The sequence below is a fragment of the Corythoichthys intestinalis genome, chromosome 22 (genome assembly GCF_030265065.1).
Source record: "Corythoichthys intestinalis isolate RoL2023-P3 chromosome 22, ASM3026506v1, whole genome shotgun sequence".
In the NCBI taxonomy this organism is placed as follows: Eukaryota; Metazoa; Chordata; class Actinopteri; order Syngnathiformes; family Syngnathidae; genus Corythoichthys; species Corythoichthys intestinalis.
Window position 1 is genome coordinate 18,555,845 of NC_080416.1, and position 19,555 is coordinate 18,575,399.

The 19,555-nt window shown below is 41.1% G+C and overlaps 1 protein-coding gene across 5 annotated transcripts in view; it reads left to right on the top strand.

Annotated features, from left to right (window-relative positions):
- Positions 1-1,317: 1,317 nt before the first annotated feature.
- The window catches only part of LOC130910209 (triple functional domain protein), a 121,484-nt gene continuing 103,246 nt past the window's right edge, over positions 1,318-19,555 (top strand). For 2 of the 5 annotated variants that reach the window (XM_057827251.1, XM_057827252.1), the window contains exons 1-2: positions 1,318-1,732; positions 19,474-19,524. In XM_057827251.1, the coding sequence (XP_057683234.1) occupies positions 1,669-1,732; positions 19,474-19,524 (115 nt within the window). In that variant the 5' untranslated portion in view covers positions 1,318-1,668. The remainder of the gene's footprint in view (positions 1,733-19,473; positions 19,525-19,555) is intronic. The other 3 variants (XM_057827255.1, XM_057827256.1, XM_057827254.1) reach the window with 2 other exon arrangements.

Genomic DNA, 19,555 nt, shown 5'->3' on the forward strand with positions numbered 1-19,555 from the left:
ATGTTAGTGCCCCTCTGAAGTGGACCCATTCTTGGGACTTACACTCTGGGGCCACCGCGTTGGACTACGGTAATGCCAATAATGCAAACAATGATCCAAATGAGGGTCAGCTAGCTTGACTTCGTTGTTTCTTGTGGAGGCTGGCCTAACCGCAGTAGTTTTGCAGGTTCATTAAGTTCACACAGATTAATGCTATGCTAACTCTGTTGCAGGTCGAACTTTTATTTGGAAAATTAGTGGTGTTTCCCCCACCTCCACAACATTGACACCTTTTTACATTACTTACAGTGGCTTGTGCTGGCCGAAAAAGAAAACTTCTAATATCCCTCCTCTTCGAAGGGGGTTGAGGAGGCGGCATGTTGTATTTCTGTCGGCGAGGTTGTGTGAGTGCATGTGTGTCTGTGTGGTGGGAAAAAGGGGCGGGGGGGGGGGTGAAGTTATCAGCCAGTCAAACATGTTTAAGGGGGGGAAATGGACTGGCACATTCAGCAAGTAAAAAGGGATAAATGTAAGTCAGCGTTATGAAAATAGTTCATTTAATATAGGTAGGGCCTATTCTATCCTTACAATATATAACTGAACTCATTGACTAATCCAAATAAGGTGTCTTAAAAGTTGGTGGGGACCATTTGAGCATCCTGAAAAGTTAGTAGTTACAGTATGTCCATACCGTCCCTATGCAAACCTCTTCGCCCTTGCAATAACGATTAAGCAAGACAAGAAATAAAGGATATATGGTGAGGCGTCTAGTGGTAATACATTAGCGATCTCCTCCTTCCCTCTAGTGGATTTTTAGTGAAGCGCAAGATAATTATCAGGTGGAGGGGAGACCTCAGTTTACAACTGAGACTTGGGGAAAAATGAATTGGGAACCTCAGTCTAAGAACAACACAAAAAAGTAACCTTAACTCTGAATGAAAGCACTTATTTGCCGACTTGATGGACCTATTCAAAACATGCAATAAAACTCTTCCTCTCTTCTTCGGGTCGTAGGTCTATGTTTGCTCGCGTATCTAAAATAACAATAATAACAATAAAGATTCCAGCATGTCCATGTAATTTTGTTGTTATTATTACTATTTTTTGTACTTCAAAAATAGGGCGTTGATCTATTGGTTTTGTAGTTCCATAGAAATACTGCAAGGGGCAGCAGTAGCCCGTAGTTGAAGATAGAAGAGCGAGCAAGAGTCCAGACAAAATGTAAATCAAATCAAAACAGTTGACCTTTTCTCCTTTCATAACAGTTTCCTGCAAATTACGTTTTTAAGTGCCCTATATGCATTGAGTATATTTTATCGTCCATTGTTTCTATTATTTTAATGTCCTTCTCACTGCAGTTTGACACGCGCCCCGGAGTGAGCCACCAGCCAGCGGCCCCTCCCGCCCCTTTCGTCCGTGCGAGTGACTCTTCTCTCGGCTTCACTCCCGACGAGGAACCCGGTGCACCCGGTTCATCTTTTTTTTTTTGTTTTTTGATTTTTTTTTAAATAGCTACCCCCAAGATGGAAGCTTGCAGATGGCAAGATTAGCGTTTAGAATACAACCATACCGCCCGCGTGTCTTTCATGACGCCTTGGTTGGTGCAGAAGAGATTTTCTCAAATCTTTTTACCCATTTTGGGGGGATCTAATAAGATAGTGAGCTCCGGGGGACGGAGTTGTCGCAACCATGAGCTCCGGGGAAGGAACGGAAGAGACTGCGAAGGACGCCGGGGATTCATCGTTCAAGACAGGTAAATCCAATATCGATTAACTCTACCGGGGATGACTATGGACATTTATTCTGGATTGTGTTGTCCTTTTTGGGGGTGCCAGACATTTAACAACTAGGGGCCGAGGGGGGCATTCAATCTGAATGTTTCTGATACTATTACCGTAATCTGACATGACTATGTTCTAGATTAGATTCGGAGATGTATATATTAGTACATTTGCTTCCTTTTGAAATAATCAACATACTACTTAAGCACACGCAAACTGTAGCTCGGCTTTAGCCGGAGTGCTAATGTTCCGAGCCCCATCATTTTCCAAGATGTGGCACCATTTATCGAGGAGCTACTAAAAGACACTAGCTAACATTTTTGATGTTACTCTGGCCACACTTTCAAGATTTACACGTGTAAAAGACATTGTGAGCAATGTGAGTTTTGATCCAAATAAAGTTGGAAAGCGTAGAGCAACCGCGTGCAGTGCACCTTTCCAACACCACAATTGAAGAGCAAAATCGAGCATCTGCCATAAATATTAAATCGCCCATTTAGTGTGTGAGTGTGCGCGCGCTGGACACTTGGTTTTGGTTTAAACCCTGTCGGCGCTGGGACGAGAGGAATGGGTTGACGGAGAATAAACTCCAATGCTGAGCTTTTTAGCTGCGGGTTAGCATCCTAAATAAGCCACACAAGCCTGCTTGGCTAACAAATGCTAAGGTAGCATCGCTAGCTTGCCAGTGAGTTGACAAAGCCGGCGTGTCCCTTGGGAGACTTCTGCTCTTTTAAACCACTGGCATAATGTGAATTGTTTGAATTCAAAATTCCTCAAGTTGTATAGGTTCCTGATTTTGTTGTTGTTGTCAAAACTACGCGAGAGTGAGAGTTAACAATACACGGCGTGGGACCTCCAGCAGCCTGGGTGTGTTAGGCTAGGCTAAGTATAGCACATAAAGGCTAAAAACAGAGTTTATTAACAATACCCCCGGTCTGTCACCTATGAGGGGGAGCCACAGGATATCCGGAATAGATGTTTATTTTTTTCATAGAGACACCAAAGCCTTGCAATAAAAAGAATGCTAAGATTTTGCAACTGGAACAACAATAAGAGTGACAGGCCTGCAGTGATGTAAAAGACAACAACAATGGGCCATAAACTGTAAATTGGAAGCAGACTGATATGAGATTTTGGTACTTTTCAATGAGAACACAGGTACGAGTGGTTTAATTTTGTAGCCTCATAGGTTATTCACTGCCCCACTTCTGTGCAGTATACATTTATACAGTGTGCACACATTATGGAATTATATGGTGGCTCTGGATAAGCCTGTGGGCCACATTTGCACATCCATGCCAAGTCAACCCCCCAGCTCAGTTCACTCTCTGTAGGCATTGAACTGCATCCAGCGCCTGATGTCATGTTTGCTTGAGCTTTGCAGCGTAAATGCACTTCAAATCAATTCCTAGTGCGCCCCTCTGCATTATAAGCAGACGAGTTTTGCATTATAGCACATATCTATTCTTAACTATTGTGCTGTAGCTGACATGTAGGTGCAATTACATGTCTGTGCTCTACTCTCTGAACTCTTAATGCATTTTATTGTAGTACAACAAAATATTATGGCCCAAGCACTCAATAGCATTTTTCAAGCAACTGTGGTTGTGTAAACAAGAGTAACAAAGCTGACAATCACCCCCCTGTAGTTTCATGTCTAGCGTGATAATAAGCCACATAAGGAAGTTCTACATCCTTATTACCTGATGGCTTCCTGTTCGCAGCGCCCTCAAATACAAACACTTTGTTTAGTTGACTGTTGCCGCATAGCTTCAGATCACTTGTTAACGTGCTCTCTGATTCGACATAACTGTCCACACTGCTCCTTTTGTGGTTACCGTGAATAGCGCTCGTGCTATTTTTAATTTTGTAGGTTAGATACGTGACTATTCATCAGCCGAGCCTTCAACATTCACTGAGGATCTGTCTGTCGCCAGAACTGACCTTTATTAACTACATTATTATATTATCATAGTGTGGAAAGTGAGGATGGCGATTCCAAGTGGACCACAAGCATTTATCTGAAGTGTTTCTGATAAGATTACCTGTTTTGAATGTCTGAAAGAGTTAAGATGCAAAACTCAACATGACTCTAGCTATTCTACCTTTGATTTTGTACGCCCTCTACAAAGCAAATGGAAGGCTTGAGTGTCACATAGAGGTTCTCCTTTTGCACTCCCAGTCTCTTCTTCCATCCAATGAATCTTGTTTGGACTTGCACAGTTTTGAGTGTCTTGCCAGAGGCACCCCCCCCCCCCCCCCCCCCCCCCCCCACTCTGCCCCATTCTAGCCTCCCAACAGCTACATCTTCGGCCTCAGTCCCATGGCGCTACTCTTTGTCAGTCCAACGTTTTCTGTTTTCGTGTGTTTCCTTCGTCTGTCGTTCTTGTTGCATCATGTCAGGAGAATCCAAGTTGATTCACGGCGACAATTGGAGGAGAAAGAAAAAAACACCCCCCCACCAGACAGAAATTAATAGCTTGGCTTCTCTACTCATAGAGGGGAGGTTTGTTGTGACATGTTGTCAATCATCATCATGTTCCACAGTATAGAAGTTGCTCTCTGTAGTACAGATGACTTAAATATTGATTCTGAACATAAATTACAAGTAGATAATGCAGTGTTTTATTGCATAGTTGCGCAAATGATGAAATCCATATCAACAAGAGTTGATGAATGAACGTTTCGGGGCAGGAAGGCACCAGTTTACTAGCGTGTTGTGTGCAGTATAGTTGAATGAGCACCGATGTGGGTTTGTAAGCCGGCAACTCAGGGATGGAAATTTGATCTGAGCTTACATTTATGACTCAGGCCGTTTCGCCCAGGAAGAGGTTTGCACAGCGAGACACTCGCACACACGCGCATATACACATATACAAGCACGCCCACACTAATGGATATTGATCCCGGAGATGGAGACTGATTGAGGTTTCCCTTCAGGCTCACAGCAACCGCGTATGAAACAAAAACACTAAATTTGCACGCTCAGTTGACTTCTCTCAGGTCTTATCACAAGCTGATATGACACAATAACAGGTCATCCAGGTCAGGTTTGCTTTGGCTTTGGAATGACGTATTTCAATGTCCGCAGTTGTTTGTGCAGCTTTGGTAATATTATACTTGAAGGAGAGACAGTTTGATGTTCAACTCATTTTATCTGGTCACCCCAGTCTAGTATGTGAATAATGGATTTGGCTGCAACCCTTAGTTTTCCCCTCATATGAGGCTCAGCTTATGAAAACATTTTTGGACAATGCCACACATCCAAGTTACTTTGTAGGAACACTTTGGGGAAGGCCCTTTTCTTTTCCAGCCGTTCCAGAATGACTCTGCCAACATCTTGTAGCTATAACGTCAACCTCACAAAAGCTTCTATCTGGAGAGTGTATGTCTTAAGGTAAAACAAGTGAAGCTTTTCAAATGCATGCATCGGCTTTGTAATAGTTTCCTGTGTGAACCACTCAAGATTTTAGCGGTCGGAGCCAATCTGGCAGGAAATTGTATTAGCTCTGATAAGCACAGACTGACCAACGACTGTTGAATTATGCAAGTCCGTAAATGGTGACATTGTTGTCGTGTTCCATAAAGATTCATGTGCTGATGCAAAGATTTTGGGTGCTGTCATGGTAACAAACGAGCAAAGTGTAGGGAAAATGTTGTGACCTCACAGATTGGGTTCCATAGAAAAAAAAAATAACAGTTGGAAAAATTTGTCCCACATGCCTGGCTGCGATGTACACTGTAATTATTCAATGAGAACACGATGAGCAAAGCCTTGCAGCAAAATGAAGCCCAAAGCACTAAAGACGACGTCGTGAACCTTTTGGTGCACCTCAGCAGTACAACCCTTAACTAGAACAAAACACCGCAGATTAAATTACAGAGTTCAGTGTGAACTATTTTGTCTTTCCGGATATGTTCTACAACCCAATTAGAAATATGGCATTGTAACTCACAAGTGTTGAGTAGTTTAAGATTTGTAGTGATTTGCTCAGACCAATTACTCATAGTGACTGATTTAGTCAGTTTGCCGTTATAACATTTCAAAATAGAGAAGTGAATAGCAATATAAATTAGGGGAGTGAAGCGCACGTCACTGTGTGTTAGATCACTGCTTCTTGAACACATTTTTGGGGGACATATCTTCTGTTAATTCACTGAAAAACTTGCTTATTCTGTTTTTGTGCCAAGGCCAAATTCTCTGTTGTGAGCGCAAGTGATTTGCTGGCTTTTATCTTGCTAACCATTATTAGCCTGTGTGCGCCCTCACCTCTGCCTTGCACCGTTTTTTGACATGCTACAGGCCAAACGGTAACTTAATCAGAATAATATTTGAGGATTTTCTGCACTGTCAATTTAAAATAATGTCCCATATTTGAATAAACAGAAATAAATAGAATGTCTCATTTCCTCTAGATTCATCGATTAATTGAAAAAAATAACCGATAGATTAATTTATAATTTAGTAGGGCTGTCAAACGCTTAAAATTTAAAAGTTAATTACAGCTTAAAAATTAATTAATCGTAATTCATCGCAATTCAAACCATCTATAAAATATGCCATATTTTTCTGTAAATTATTGTTGGAATGGAAAGATAAGACACAAGACGGACATTCAACATACTGTACATAAGTACTGTATTTGTTTATTATAACAATAAATCAACAAGATGGCATTAACATTATTAACATTCTGTTAAAGCGATCCATGGATAGAAAGAGTTGTAGTTCTTAAAAGATAAATGTTAGTACAAGTTATAGAAATTTTATATTAAAACCCCTCTTAATGTTTTCGTTTTAATAAAATTTGTAAAATTTTAAATCAATGAACGAGTAGCTCGCTTTTTGATGTCAATAATTACACAATGCTTATGTGGTGCTGAAACCCATAAAATCAGTCACACCCAAGCACCAGCAGAGGGCAACAAAACACCAAAAAACACAAGTAACAAGTGGACATTACACTGTGCTGTCATTTTAATGTGTTTGAGCGGGGCAAGAGCGTTAAATGCGTCAAATATTTTAATGTGATTAATTTAAAAAATTAATTACCGCCCGTTAACGCGATAATTTTGACAGCCCTAAATTAAAGTCATTTTTCATTCAAGCCTTATAGTGCCCATGACGGCAAGAAGCATGTTTATTTCATATTTCACGCGGTATTATATGCTCCTGAATGAAATGGACTGCTTGGAAGTGTGTGGAAGCGATCGATTTATATATTCAAATTTTTGAATCCCGCGCCATGAAAATGAGTGACTTCCTGGATTGAGGAGGAATGCTAATGTGACGTCACCTGGGTCAGCATCTCACAATACAGCATTGCTTTATAGCATGCAGATGGACAGCGGATTCAGCTGATTTTGCGGATTAATTTGTTCATTTTTCGCATCACGCCAGCCAAGTGTACTGCAGGGTTTTGTTGCTGCACCAGGGAGAGGCGTGTGAGCCTTTTTGGGTTTCAAAATGTTCCCGTTCACAGTGGAGAATGGCCAAAACAAGTCCGACAACTGTGGGACCATTGGACTTACGAGGAAGTGAATAAACATCGTGTTTTGTATTATGTAAAATACTGGGATCATGGCACACGTTTTAAATGGTGATGGCTTGCATTTTGTGGGTGACAGTGCTCCTTGTCCACCAAGAAGGCCACTCAGTGGACGACGGTGGCTTGTACCCACAGGGAGAGCGCTGTACTCAGCAATGCTCGTGCGGTTCTCCATATCGTCCAGACTTCCAGCCCCCTCTTGCCTCCTCGTGTGCCCGGCTACGCGCTCCTCCAACGTCGGCCAGTTTGTCCGGAGGTCATTCTCAAACTGCTTCCCCGGATAACGAGTTCTCCTGCCCGCAGCAGGGGAACAACTTGCTCGCCGGCGGGGGGGGGGGGGGGGGGGGGGGGGGGGGTTGCTGATCGGTGAAGACAATCGACAACCCTGCTGCCGTGTGACAGGTAGTTTCGTGTGATTTTTCACTTCAAAAGGCGAGAATAAGACTTGGAAACGCCACTCGGTTTGGGTTAGCATATCGGCTAGCTGTCACGCCTCCTGGTTTGTTTATGTTCTCCGAAGCCGGGGCAGGGAAATGACAAAAGCCGGACTAACTCCGGTGCCATTAAATATCATTCGGGAGGTGCAAGAAGTCAACAGTTTTGACCATTATGGAGTAATTTTGCTAAGTTGTACTGAATAAATGCCTTTTTAATAGTATATATTCCATTTAGCACAAGGCTGGTATTTGTCATGACCATACCATTTATTTAGCAATTGGGGAAAAATACTTAGTAAAAAAGAATATCCTGTAAAAATATTGGAGTAGAGATTAAAACAATGACATTTTGCTGCTCTCTTCGTCACATTTTCCTCGCTCTGAATAATTCCCCCTCAATGGGCTGAATTCTAAATCAGATGAAATCGTGACCCTGCCGACACCAGCTGGGGACGCTAGAGCGCTATGATAACAGGCGGGGCTAAACGGCACATTAAAAGACTAATTTCTCGTTATCTGCGCTTTTCCAAATTGTTGTATATAGTCAAATCGTCTCAAAACATAATTCTAATTCACCTAATAATCCTATTTAAGATTTTTTTATGCTGTCACAGGCACTTTAAAAATGCCGCTTTTACAAAGCCGACATAGATGTCACTGTCCCACCAACACTGCCTGCAGTCAGAAAACACGCCTGAGTAGAGTTCACCGAATTTATCCCATCTGAACCGTGGTGAACTGGACTGTACCACTTGGGGAGTACTTGACTTAATGACCCTGACACAGATCACTAAATCTTTGCATCTGGGCTTGGAATGGAAGCCACATCTTGATTTTTGATCGAGATAACGAAATGGAAAAAAATAAAATAGGAATTTTCTTGGCCTAATGCAATGACTTTATATGATTCTGGCTTGTTGTGTGACAGTCTCTGATGAAAATGATATCAAGAAACTACTCTACTGAATCTAGCTAGGGTTATTTTGTGAATATTCCTGTGAAATTATTTGTACACTGTATGAGTTCTTTTAAATGCTCCGCAGAAATTCAAAGAGTAAAGACCATAAACACAGGTCCATGATCATCCAGACACCTAATCCATCCCATTTTTCGTCCTTAACAACTCGACTACATTATAAAATTCTGTCAGTCAAGGCCTGTCTGACTTTACAACTCACACAAAAAGGTGCCGACGTTATAAAAGCAACAGTGAACTGAAATAGACAATCCTTTTGTCTTTGGGCCAGAGAGGTTAAAGTTAAATCGTAAATAAATGAAATGCAAGTACCGTAATTTCTGGACTATTGGGCGCCCCTGATTACAAGCCTCACCAAGTACATTTTAAAGGAAAAAACATTTTGTACATACATAAGCCTCTCCTGTCTATAAGCCACTTGTGCCCACATAGTAACATGAGATATTTACAAAGAAATACACAGTTTTCTAAATTTTAATAACATACCTTTTCTTTCCAAACACCGCCAGCAACACGGCAGTTACATACCAGCAACACATCAGTACAGCACTAACTGGGCTGGTTATTAGAAACATAAAAGTCTTTGTTACCCATCTCCATCTTCCTCCTGTGCACCGAAACCTCTTCACCCTCAGTGTCGGATATGAATAGGCTCTTCGCCACGCACCTTCTCATTCTCTCTTTCGATGTCGCTTTCTATGTCTCTCATAATGAGGCAAATTCACTCCTGAGCTTGTGCCGTCCTCTTTGTCACGCAGCAGACCGGCTTTTCGAAACCCGTTGGCGATGGTGGGTTTTTTTCACACTGCTCCACACTGTCAGGATCCACTGGCAGACTTTTGCAAAAGTTGCGCTTCGCACGCGGCCAGTTTTGGTAATCGATCTCTCGCCGCTGGTCATCCAAGCCTCCCATTTCTTCTAGCATTTTCCATGATGTGGGTCTGCTAATTTTACTCATGCACAAAGATGAGGGTCTTCTACTTTTATTCATACACAAAGCATAAAGTTAAATTACCGGTAGTAGTGCAAACTAGCGTCTTCCTCGACACATATATAGTCACGCTTGCATTTTATGCTTGAGCACCCCTGGCGGCCGTTAGAAAAATCGATGAATTGGCCGCATCATTGGACACGCTGCAGGATTCAAAATGAGGGGAAAAAAGTAGCGGCTTGTTTTGTTCAGAAATTACGGTAGTTCCTGCGTTACGAATGAGTTCCGTTCCTATGCTGGCGACGTAACCCAAATTTCCGTGTAAGGAATTAACCCTTTAAGTACCCCTAACTACTCCTCTAAATCTCAAAATAACTATCAACAACATGTATTTTACGTCATTGTATTGTCCTCGCCTAGACGGTGGAACTAAAGGCCGAGTTATGCTTCTGCGGCAGACCTGCGCCGTCAAGGCAGACCCGATTTACGGCCCTCCGCCGTAGCCTGTCGTGCACTTAAAGAAAATCTTGACTTGTGCGGCATTAGCGCATGGTGACATGGCCGAATGGACTGTGATTGGTCCGCTCAGACTGTTGTTTCCGGTTCAGCGCGAAATCACCGCCATTTTCAAACATTGTTTTGATACACGCAAAAATGGACCAAGCCGACGGGAGTATCATCGAAGAGCAAGTTTCGTCAAGACATTATAAAGATTCCCAAATGGTAAGGTCAGCGATTGCATAAAAAACGGAAGAACCACTGAGACAAGTATGTGTGTGTTCGGAAGCGAATAGCCACCCGAAGCGATGGCCCAGTCGGCCAAAAACTGCCAGATTCATCACTTTATCTCGTATTTTTGGTTGGTGCACTTCATTATTTATTGTGTACATATGTTTGCTGTGAGTCTGTGACTTATTTACATGTCACACTTCAAGTCAATTAAGAATAAAGAACAGGTTTGGTGTCAAAAGAGTTGTTTTGATGTTCAATTTTCAACAAGACAGTTCACATACTTGATACATCATCACTGATTGAGAGTGCCTCAGTGCTTTTATGATTACAAGGCTTCCAATGCAGTTTGGGAAGTAGGACACGGCAAAGAAATCAGACAAAAAGCTGGACAACGCAGCTTGCTGGCTTGTACAGCAACCGTCTTCTGAGTCGCCTGCGCCTCAACATTTGTATTGTAATAGCCCCGGATGGGGGGAAGAAGTAGAGAAGTCAATGATCGCTTTCCCCACTTTATTGTGGCAACAATAAAATAAAATAACAAAGTAATAGCGGGCTACCGCAACATGCGACCGCTAACGTTCGCTTTCTCCCGTTCTTTAAACTCGCTTCCCGCTACGTCACCACTACACTGTCTGATCGCCTCTTAAAGGACCCGCGTTTAGTTACGGACATTACAGTATGATCAACATTTGTTGTTCAATGTTGATGAGCTGAAGGTCCACATTCAAGCGTTCCATCTCCAATGGCGTTGCTGTGTAACCGGAAGAAAACTAGACAAGGTTGACAAGAGTCCTTCCAAACCGTGTAAACACGACGCCACACCGGTGAATTACAGAGCAACGCGCTCCCTTACCGCAGAACTATCGAAAGCTCATTAACGCCGTAGTCGCCACGCCGTCACCGCAACGCAGGAGCAAGACTCAGGCTTTAGTCCTAGCTCTACAGTGAGCTATGCTGTAATGTTTCCGTTCTGTCTCTCACTTGGCGGCGCGACTTCTTCGTGAGAGCAAATGCACGTGCAGAAGTACTACCTGCTCTACGCTTCCTGCACCAAAATTAAAGCATGCGTCACAAAACAAAAGTCAACATTATAATCAAATACACAACGACTGAGACAAAATGGCGGATGAAACTCCGGCTTCGTAAAGTCAAAAATCACGGAAGTCGGGTACTTCTTAACTAGGGGACTACCTGTGTCTTGAAAAGGTATTGTTAGTTTTGATGTAATAAAGTTTGTTGGATCACTAATCATCTAGTGAGAAAATGTTGAGATGTTTGTCAGTTATTTTGATTAAAGCGTTTGGTTTTTCATGAACAACAAACTAAACACTACGTTCGGTAAACAATCCTTCTACCAACGGCTTGCCTCCCCTGGGTTTATTAAAAGAAACTTGTCCTATTTTCTTTTTTATTTTTTACCCTCTCTCTCATTAGCCCTGCTCTCGTTCGCTAATTTTTCTGGCGTGATAGCTAATTGGTGTGAGCCCGGGGAAAATTTGCTGCCAAAGCTGCTGGAAGAAACAGGAAGGAGTGAGTCGGGGTCTGAGGTAAAAAAATGAAGACAAGCTGGGAATGAGAGGAAGTATGTTGACAAGGAAGGTGGGCACGGGTTGAAAGATGGAGATGATCATTTTCCAGCGCATTCTTTTTGAATCAGCGTAACGTAAAAAACTGTCCTGTTCAGTAGCTCGTGTCAGAAAATGCACTTTATTAACTGGGATATAGGTGGGTCTTTGATCTGCCTTTGTGGGTTGAAAAAAGGTATTGAGGGAGTTACAAACTAGGACATGTCCTGAAAGACCATTGTACTCCTTTTTCCTTGTGCTCATGTCTCTAGAGCATTTAAAAGTGCTATCTCACTGTTGCCCAATTCTCTCATTTTCATTTTTTGTGTGTGTGTCTCTGCCTCTGACTTCTTTTTACACATGGCTTCTCTTCATCACTGGACGCAAAAGGATATTGATAAAGGTCCCTGACCACCCCCAGGGACCTTAATTTTGGCTTACTGAACCTGCCTTTCTTCTTTGTTGCACCATAAAATAGGGCGGCAACAAATGAACTTTACCCGTCTGTCATTTGCCTTTATCTTGATGGTTCCATACACTATGTTGTTACTTTGTTATTGTCCTCTTATTATTTGCTAGCATTCTGACCAATTCAAATGAGTCCAAAGTACCTTTAGGCGGCAATAGGTCCGTACTTAACTATTGTTTCATTTGCTGCCAACCCTCCCACTTGAAATGGATTGGATGTCTAATAGTGACACTCATTCAAGATCACAGCAAAATGATCAGAAGAGAAACACGATTGGACTACTATAGTTGTATGCGCATACATCCCTGGAGTATACCAACCAAATTTTATTGTAATCCTACCCCAAATAACAGGAATAAATCAAAATGATAGTGTAGTCGGCACTCACCACCACCAATAACAACATGAGCCGCAACTGGCCTGCATTAATCCCTGCAACTGGGGTAAGAAGAACCCACACTGTCACCATGTAGTTGAGCGTGCTGACTGCTGACTCAATAGCCCAGTCTAACTTCCTTCGCCAGCATGTTCTTTTAAATTCTCATGGAGTAGAGCTTTCCTAATCTTTTAACAGCACATGGGCCAACTGATCTTCTGTAGCTGAGTAGTTGGCACACATCAGTGTTGTTTTTGGCAGCCCTTTTCATTTTTGTCTTAGTCTTTTGGACGAAAAAACTTATTAGTCTTAGTCATATTTTAGTCATTTCAAAATGTTTTCGTCTAGTTTTAGTGACAAAATCTCTCACAAATTCCATCTAGTTTTAGTCGACGATTACTCAAAATGTTTTCGTCTGTAAAATTCAAAATTTTTAGTCCAAAAATAAAGATTTCCAACAATTTCGAATGAAAATAGATAGACGAGCGTCTATAAGGACAATGGCAACTTTGTGATAATACACACTTAGCAGGAAAAGCAGTACATTATTCGCAGTAAACCTACGTAGAAGCCATATACTGTATGTAAAAAATAAACTCTGAGCGTTTAATATCCTCTAAACTTACTAACCAGAAAAGCCAAGTGGCTCTGCTTTGGACTGGCCAGTGTTATACTGTTAGAGGACGCTCGCCATTCTGAGGCTAATGCTAATGTGAATGCTACGCTAACGCTAGGATTACATTTAGCGTCTGATGATCACTCAGCACAGACCTTTAAAGGCTAAAACAACATTGCATATTCTCTCTTGTCAAGATAAGAAAACGTACCGTGCAAGCAAGCAAGATGGAGCGCAGCCTAGCTTGAGACACATCCTAAATAGCGGTGAAGAGGGAGACGCGCAAACACTGCCACGATGCAAGCTGATGTCAAAATGTAACGCATTATGAAGATATCACAGAAATTATGTCGCATTTACGTCTCGTAGTCGTCTCGTCAGACAAAACTGTCATTCGTCTCGTTATCTTCTAGTCTCCCAAGCCACATTTTTAGCTCGTCACATCATTGTCATGAATTGTTCGTAGACAAGATATTTTCGTTTTTGTAATTGTTGATGAAAACAACACCGGCATGCACAACTCCCAAGATGACAGAGTGTGGGACAGTTATTTTCATAATATTAGCTCTTTATTCAGGAGAAAGACCCTTATTCTTTTGCGAAAAAGCAATCCTACTGTATGTTCTGTATTCCTGTAATTATACACCTCTTTTTGAAATAAAGATCTTTAACTTAATAGTGATACAACAATAATTTATTGCCATTTTTACACCCCCAAATTACGATTGAATGTACACAGTGCTAATTCATGTTTAGTGTTCCAACGATTAATTGATTAACTTGAGTAATTCGATAAGAATAAAAGCTTCACTCAAATTTTGCTGTTTCGGGTATTCATTAAATTATAGTGGCGGTATAATGGTTTGTTTTGAAAGTGTTTGCATTTAGTTTTATTGATTTGAGTGGCAACAGTAACTATGACATACAGTATTTAACATGGCTGAATCCAGCTGCTCCCTGTTAAGACCAACATAAAGTATGTTTTTGACTGAGTTGTTTTTTATGCATTCGTAACTTAGTGTATAGGTATATTTAGCCTTTTTTTTGTGGGAATACGTGTTTAATCTATTTTGTTAAAAACATTGTTTAAAAAAAAAAAAAAAATCCAATTCTTAGATTATTGAAATATGTCAAGTAAAGCAGAACTAAAACATGGTCAGCGCGATCTTCGGGACACAATGAGGAACGGACCGCATTGCGTCCCGAGAGTAAACATCATGCTTGTCATTACCCGGCTAATGACAATGCTCATTCCACTAGATAAAAAAAACAATAATACCTGACTGCTGCCGACAGCCACTACAAACTACGTCCATATCATGTTACAGTATATAATAGATATCATATGTATACAGAACTAGATGCGAAATGACAGACTCAATGGCGTTAGCAGCACATGTATTGAAAACTAGATGCGAAATGACAGACTTGCCGGCATTGGTAAACAGCCGCCATCTTAAAGCAGGAGACTCCTCTAGAAGGCTCTGTTGTCGCGAATTTAATTAACTTTTTATCTAAAATATTCCTAAATCGGCAAAATCTTAACTTGAAACTATCTTTAAAACAGTTTTAAAACTTTCACATGACTAAAGTAGAAGGGAAATTATGGAATAATGGGAGCAATTTTAACAACTTTAACGGTTGATTCACAACATTAAATAAATGTAGTTTGAAGCTGCTGATACAGGATGGGGACTTGAATATTTTATTTACTGTTTTGAACTGTTAACTTGATACTGAAATAGTCGTTTATTTAAGCCTGAGAGTTTTTTTGTACAATTTTTGTAACTAATGTACAAAACATTGAAAGCAGCTAATAACTTGGGGGGGTTTGTGGGTATCATCAATAATCGATTTATAATCGAATCGTTGCCACTGAATCGTAATCGAATCGTTAGGTGCCCAAAGATTCCCACCTCTAGCATTTAAGCTAGCCAACTTTTACTATGCTAGTAAGCCAATTATTCTCTTGTACTTAGATCCTCATTATTTTCTTAATACTGTTTGAGGGTAAGCGCAGATATTTTAATTTATTTTTAAATGAAGTGCAATTCTGCATAGTTTGAAGAAACACTCGGTAAGTTTATTTTGTATTCACATTTAAAGAGCATACGACAGGAGAAAAAAGTCTTAAATAGCATTATTATGTGAATTAGAATCATATTTTGAGACGATTCGACTATATACAACAATTTAGCAAAGCGCAGATGACGAGAAATTAGTCTTTTAATCTGCCGGTTAGCCATGCCTACCATTATAGGGCTCTAGCGTCCCCAACAGGTGGATGACGTCAGCGGGAGACTGGGCTCATCGGTTTTACTATTCAGCCCATTGAGGGGGAATTATTCAGAACGAGGAAAACGCGACAAAGAGAGCCGCAAAATGTCATTGTTTCAGTCTCTCTACTCCAATATTTTTTACAGGATATTCATTTTATCCAAGTATTTTTACACAATAGCTAAATAAATGGCTTGAGAAAAGGACCAGTCAGCCCGGCGAGAGGTAAGTATTCACAACGAGTAAAACGCGACGAAGAGAGCTGCAAAATTTCATTGTGTCTGTCGCTTCAATATTTTTACAGGATATTCTTTTTATCCAAGTATTTTCCCCAATTGCTAAATAAATGGCATGGTCATGACAAATAAGTCTTGTGCTAAATGGAATATGAAATAATAAAAATGCACTTATTCAGGAAGACATGGCAAAATTACTTCATAATGGGCAAAACTGTCGACTTCACCTTTATTGTCGCACCTCCCGAACGATATTTTATGACACCTAAATCGGACATATGTCATTTACCTTCCCCGGCTTCGGAGAACGTAAACAAACCAAGAGGCGTGACAGCTAGTCGACATGCTAAACCAAACCGAGTGATGTTTCAAAGTCTTCGAAGCGGAAACTCACACATAACAAGCCCAGATTATTTGACATGACGACTGGGTTGTCAATTGTCTTCGTGGACCGGCAAACCGCACGGCGGAGAGCAATTTATAGCTCGTTCCCCGGAGAAGGGCGGCTGCAGTTGTTGTGCAGCTAACGTGCAGCTTATGTGCATGAAGAGAGCTTTTTACATGCCCATCAATGATCAAACGTAAGTAGTCCTTTATTTAAAGAAAGTTTGTAGTGTTTACTTAGTAATAACTGTATTCGTATTTGACATAATACAAAACAAGATGTTTACTCACTTCCTTGTAAGTCCAATGGTCCCACAGTATTAGGGCTTGGCCAATATCCACGGTGAATGGGAACCTTTTGAAACTCCAAAAAGGCGCATACGCCTCTCCCTCATAAAGCAAGATTTTTCTGCAGCCGTTTGGCTGGCGTGATGCGAAAAATAAACGTATTAATCCGCAAAATCAGCTGACTCCTTAGTCCTCATACACAACAGTACGGCTGTAGAGTGAAGAGGACTCCTTCAACCGTACACGTCACAGCGCCCTCCTCAATGCAAGACCGAAGCCGGAAGTCACTCATTTTCATGGCGCGGGATTAAAAAAACTAAATAAATATAGCGATCGCTTCCACACACATCCAAGCGGTCCATATCATTCAGGAGCATAAAATACCGCGTGTATTATGAAATAAACATGCTTTTTCGTGTCACATGCACTTTAATGCTCTTTTGAAAGTACAATCTTAGCAAGCCTTTGTTTTACATCTCCTAAAATTTATTCTGCAACGCATTATTTGTTCCTAATCAGGTTACCCGATTTTTCAAACTAAATAGTTGATAGATTAATCGACTACTAAAACAATCGATAGCTGCAGCCCTATTCATGTTTAATAAAATATTGGAAACAAACTAGTGCATTCATGGCTGCACTATCCAAATAGTCAACTGACCACAGAAAATAACATTTTCAGGAGACACAAACACCAAAAACAAATGCATTCGCTAACAAATATTTATCAGTTTGTTTCGTCTGTTGCTGTTGCGCCTCAGGAATGGGCGACTTAAGGTTCAATATGAACTGTTTGTTTTCGGTCATTTCATTGCTTGAGGTTATGTTTGGTTATGTCCTTAAGTTAGTTTTGTTCATAGACTTTAGTCTTACATTCTTTGCTCATTTCATATTAACCTCTGCTTCAAAAGCAGTAGTTCATTTGGGTTTTCTGCCTGACATTTCGCTTTAATCAGTGTGACCAAGACAATAGGTATTCCTAAATAAAAGGGGTCGTTCTCGCCTGCCTGTGAGTCAATGATGAGTGTGTCTGCCGAGAAGGGAAAGCAGGGGCCCATAGCAAGGGTGGGCTTGTGTTCATGTGAGCCGTGAAACAGAAACGAGCAAGCGCTTGGGACAAGAGGGAGCTGTTTGTGCGGAGCGTTCTCACTTTGAGGCTACAGTACTGAGGTCTATGTGAGTTCACTGTATCCAAGAGCGCATTTCATAGACACGAGACGTCCGGTGTTTTATGAGATCGAGCCAGTTGGATTTTTATTTCTGCATTGTCATTTCCTTCACGGTTGTTGTAGAAGTGTGTGTATGTGTGTGATCCGTTATTTTTTCCAACAGTTTGGCCTGATGTTAATGCATGTAACGTGTGTGCGAGTGGGTTTGAATTCAAACGCTTTGACTGCAAGAGCTCTCGGGGAAAATCTTCTCGACTTGAGCACGTCTACTCCATACTCATGTGTTTTATCTCAATTTTCTCTGTTGTTTATATAGTGATGCAAGGTGGGCAATCATACATGTGGTCTGGCATTGCATTGTTACACACTGTGGACGCCTTTGGCATTGCAAATATGTGAAGTGGGTTTGGTTCTCCTGTCTGCCGTCCCATTCATTCTCTGAAGTTATCGCCGGCTTCCGTGAGAACCTTTCAACTGCTTGACTAATGACCACACTTTCCCATACATCAGTTGCGTGCAAGGCTAACATGTGAAGCCTGTGTCTGGTAACCTATACCACCAGCCGTACGCTTGCAATTTGTACATTTCTGTACACCATTATTGCCACTCATCATCTTTGGCAAAGAGTCCTTGAACAAGCTACAGTTTGTCTGAGAACATGTTCTGTGGAGAGACGAAACCATAATATAGTTCTTTGGCAGCGCACACTAGTGATTTGTTCATCGCAATGAAATGAAGCTTACAATGTGCATGTTGGAGATCCATTATGTTCAGGAGCTATTAGTGACATGGGTTAAAGAAATTTACTTGCAGAATGTATTACTTGCTTACCCTTGAGTATCTTCTTTTTAGAAATCCTTTCATAGCATTGTAATGATGCAAATTATGGTGTTCATTTGACCGATTACACAAGCGAGAAGTGATGATTGTGTTGTATAGATTATAGTGATTAGACGCAAACAGCTGGGTGTTTTAAAGTGGCTTACTGCTATGGTTAGAGACGATGTATCATGATTGTGAAGGAAACTAAAGAGAGCTTGGTTGTTGATACTGATATCTGCCTTGTAAGTTCAAAGTATACTGAGTAAGTAGTTGGACTTTTTGCAAGTCAGATGCTTCTTGAAGTCAAGCTTTTCCATTTAGCCCTCGGAACAAACATTTAGTCGCTTTTGGATGAAAACTATGTCTCGCAGATTAATCTTTTTTTTTTTTTTTTTTTTTTTTTTCCTTGCAGAAAAGAGGTCAGAACTCTGTCCTTTAGCACATAGGTTATTGGTCAATTGCCTCATGTTTACCTGATGTTTACACCTATTAGACACAAAATTGCTATATCCAAGGTCAAACAGGAAGCAGGCAGAGGCTGATTCACCTCGACCGGAGCATATGCGACACTGAGTCAAGCAGTTGACCCGCTGAGCAGTCACCATGTTTACATTTAGACGCCGCGTGACACTGAGACTGAGCGTGTCTTCGCTCGGGTCACGGCAGCAGCGACAGCCTTCACTATATATAGACTGCATCAATGGGACGATTGTTGTTTGGGCTCCGACTGGTCTATTAGTACTTGTCATGAGATGTGTGAAAAAGTACATCATAATTGCATGGATGGAATCACCATATGATGGTCATAATGAAAATTGATTAATGAATTGCTCATTTCAATTGCAGTGTTCGTGACATGTTAATTTTTATCTTGTGTTTTCTACAGATGGATCCCTACCTAAAGAGCCAAAAGGCGATGTGTCGAGTCAGATCGCAGGTAAAACTAAAATAAAATTAATTTTTTTATC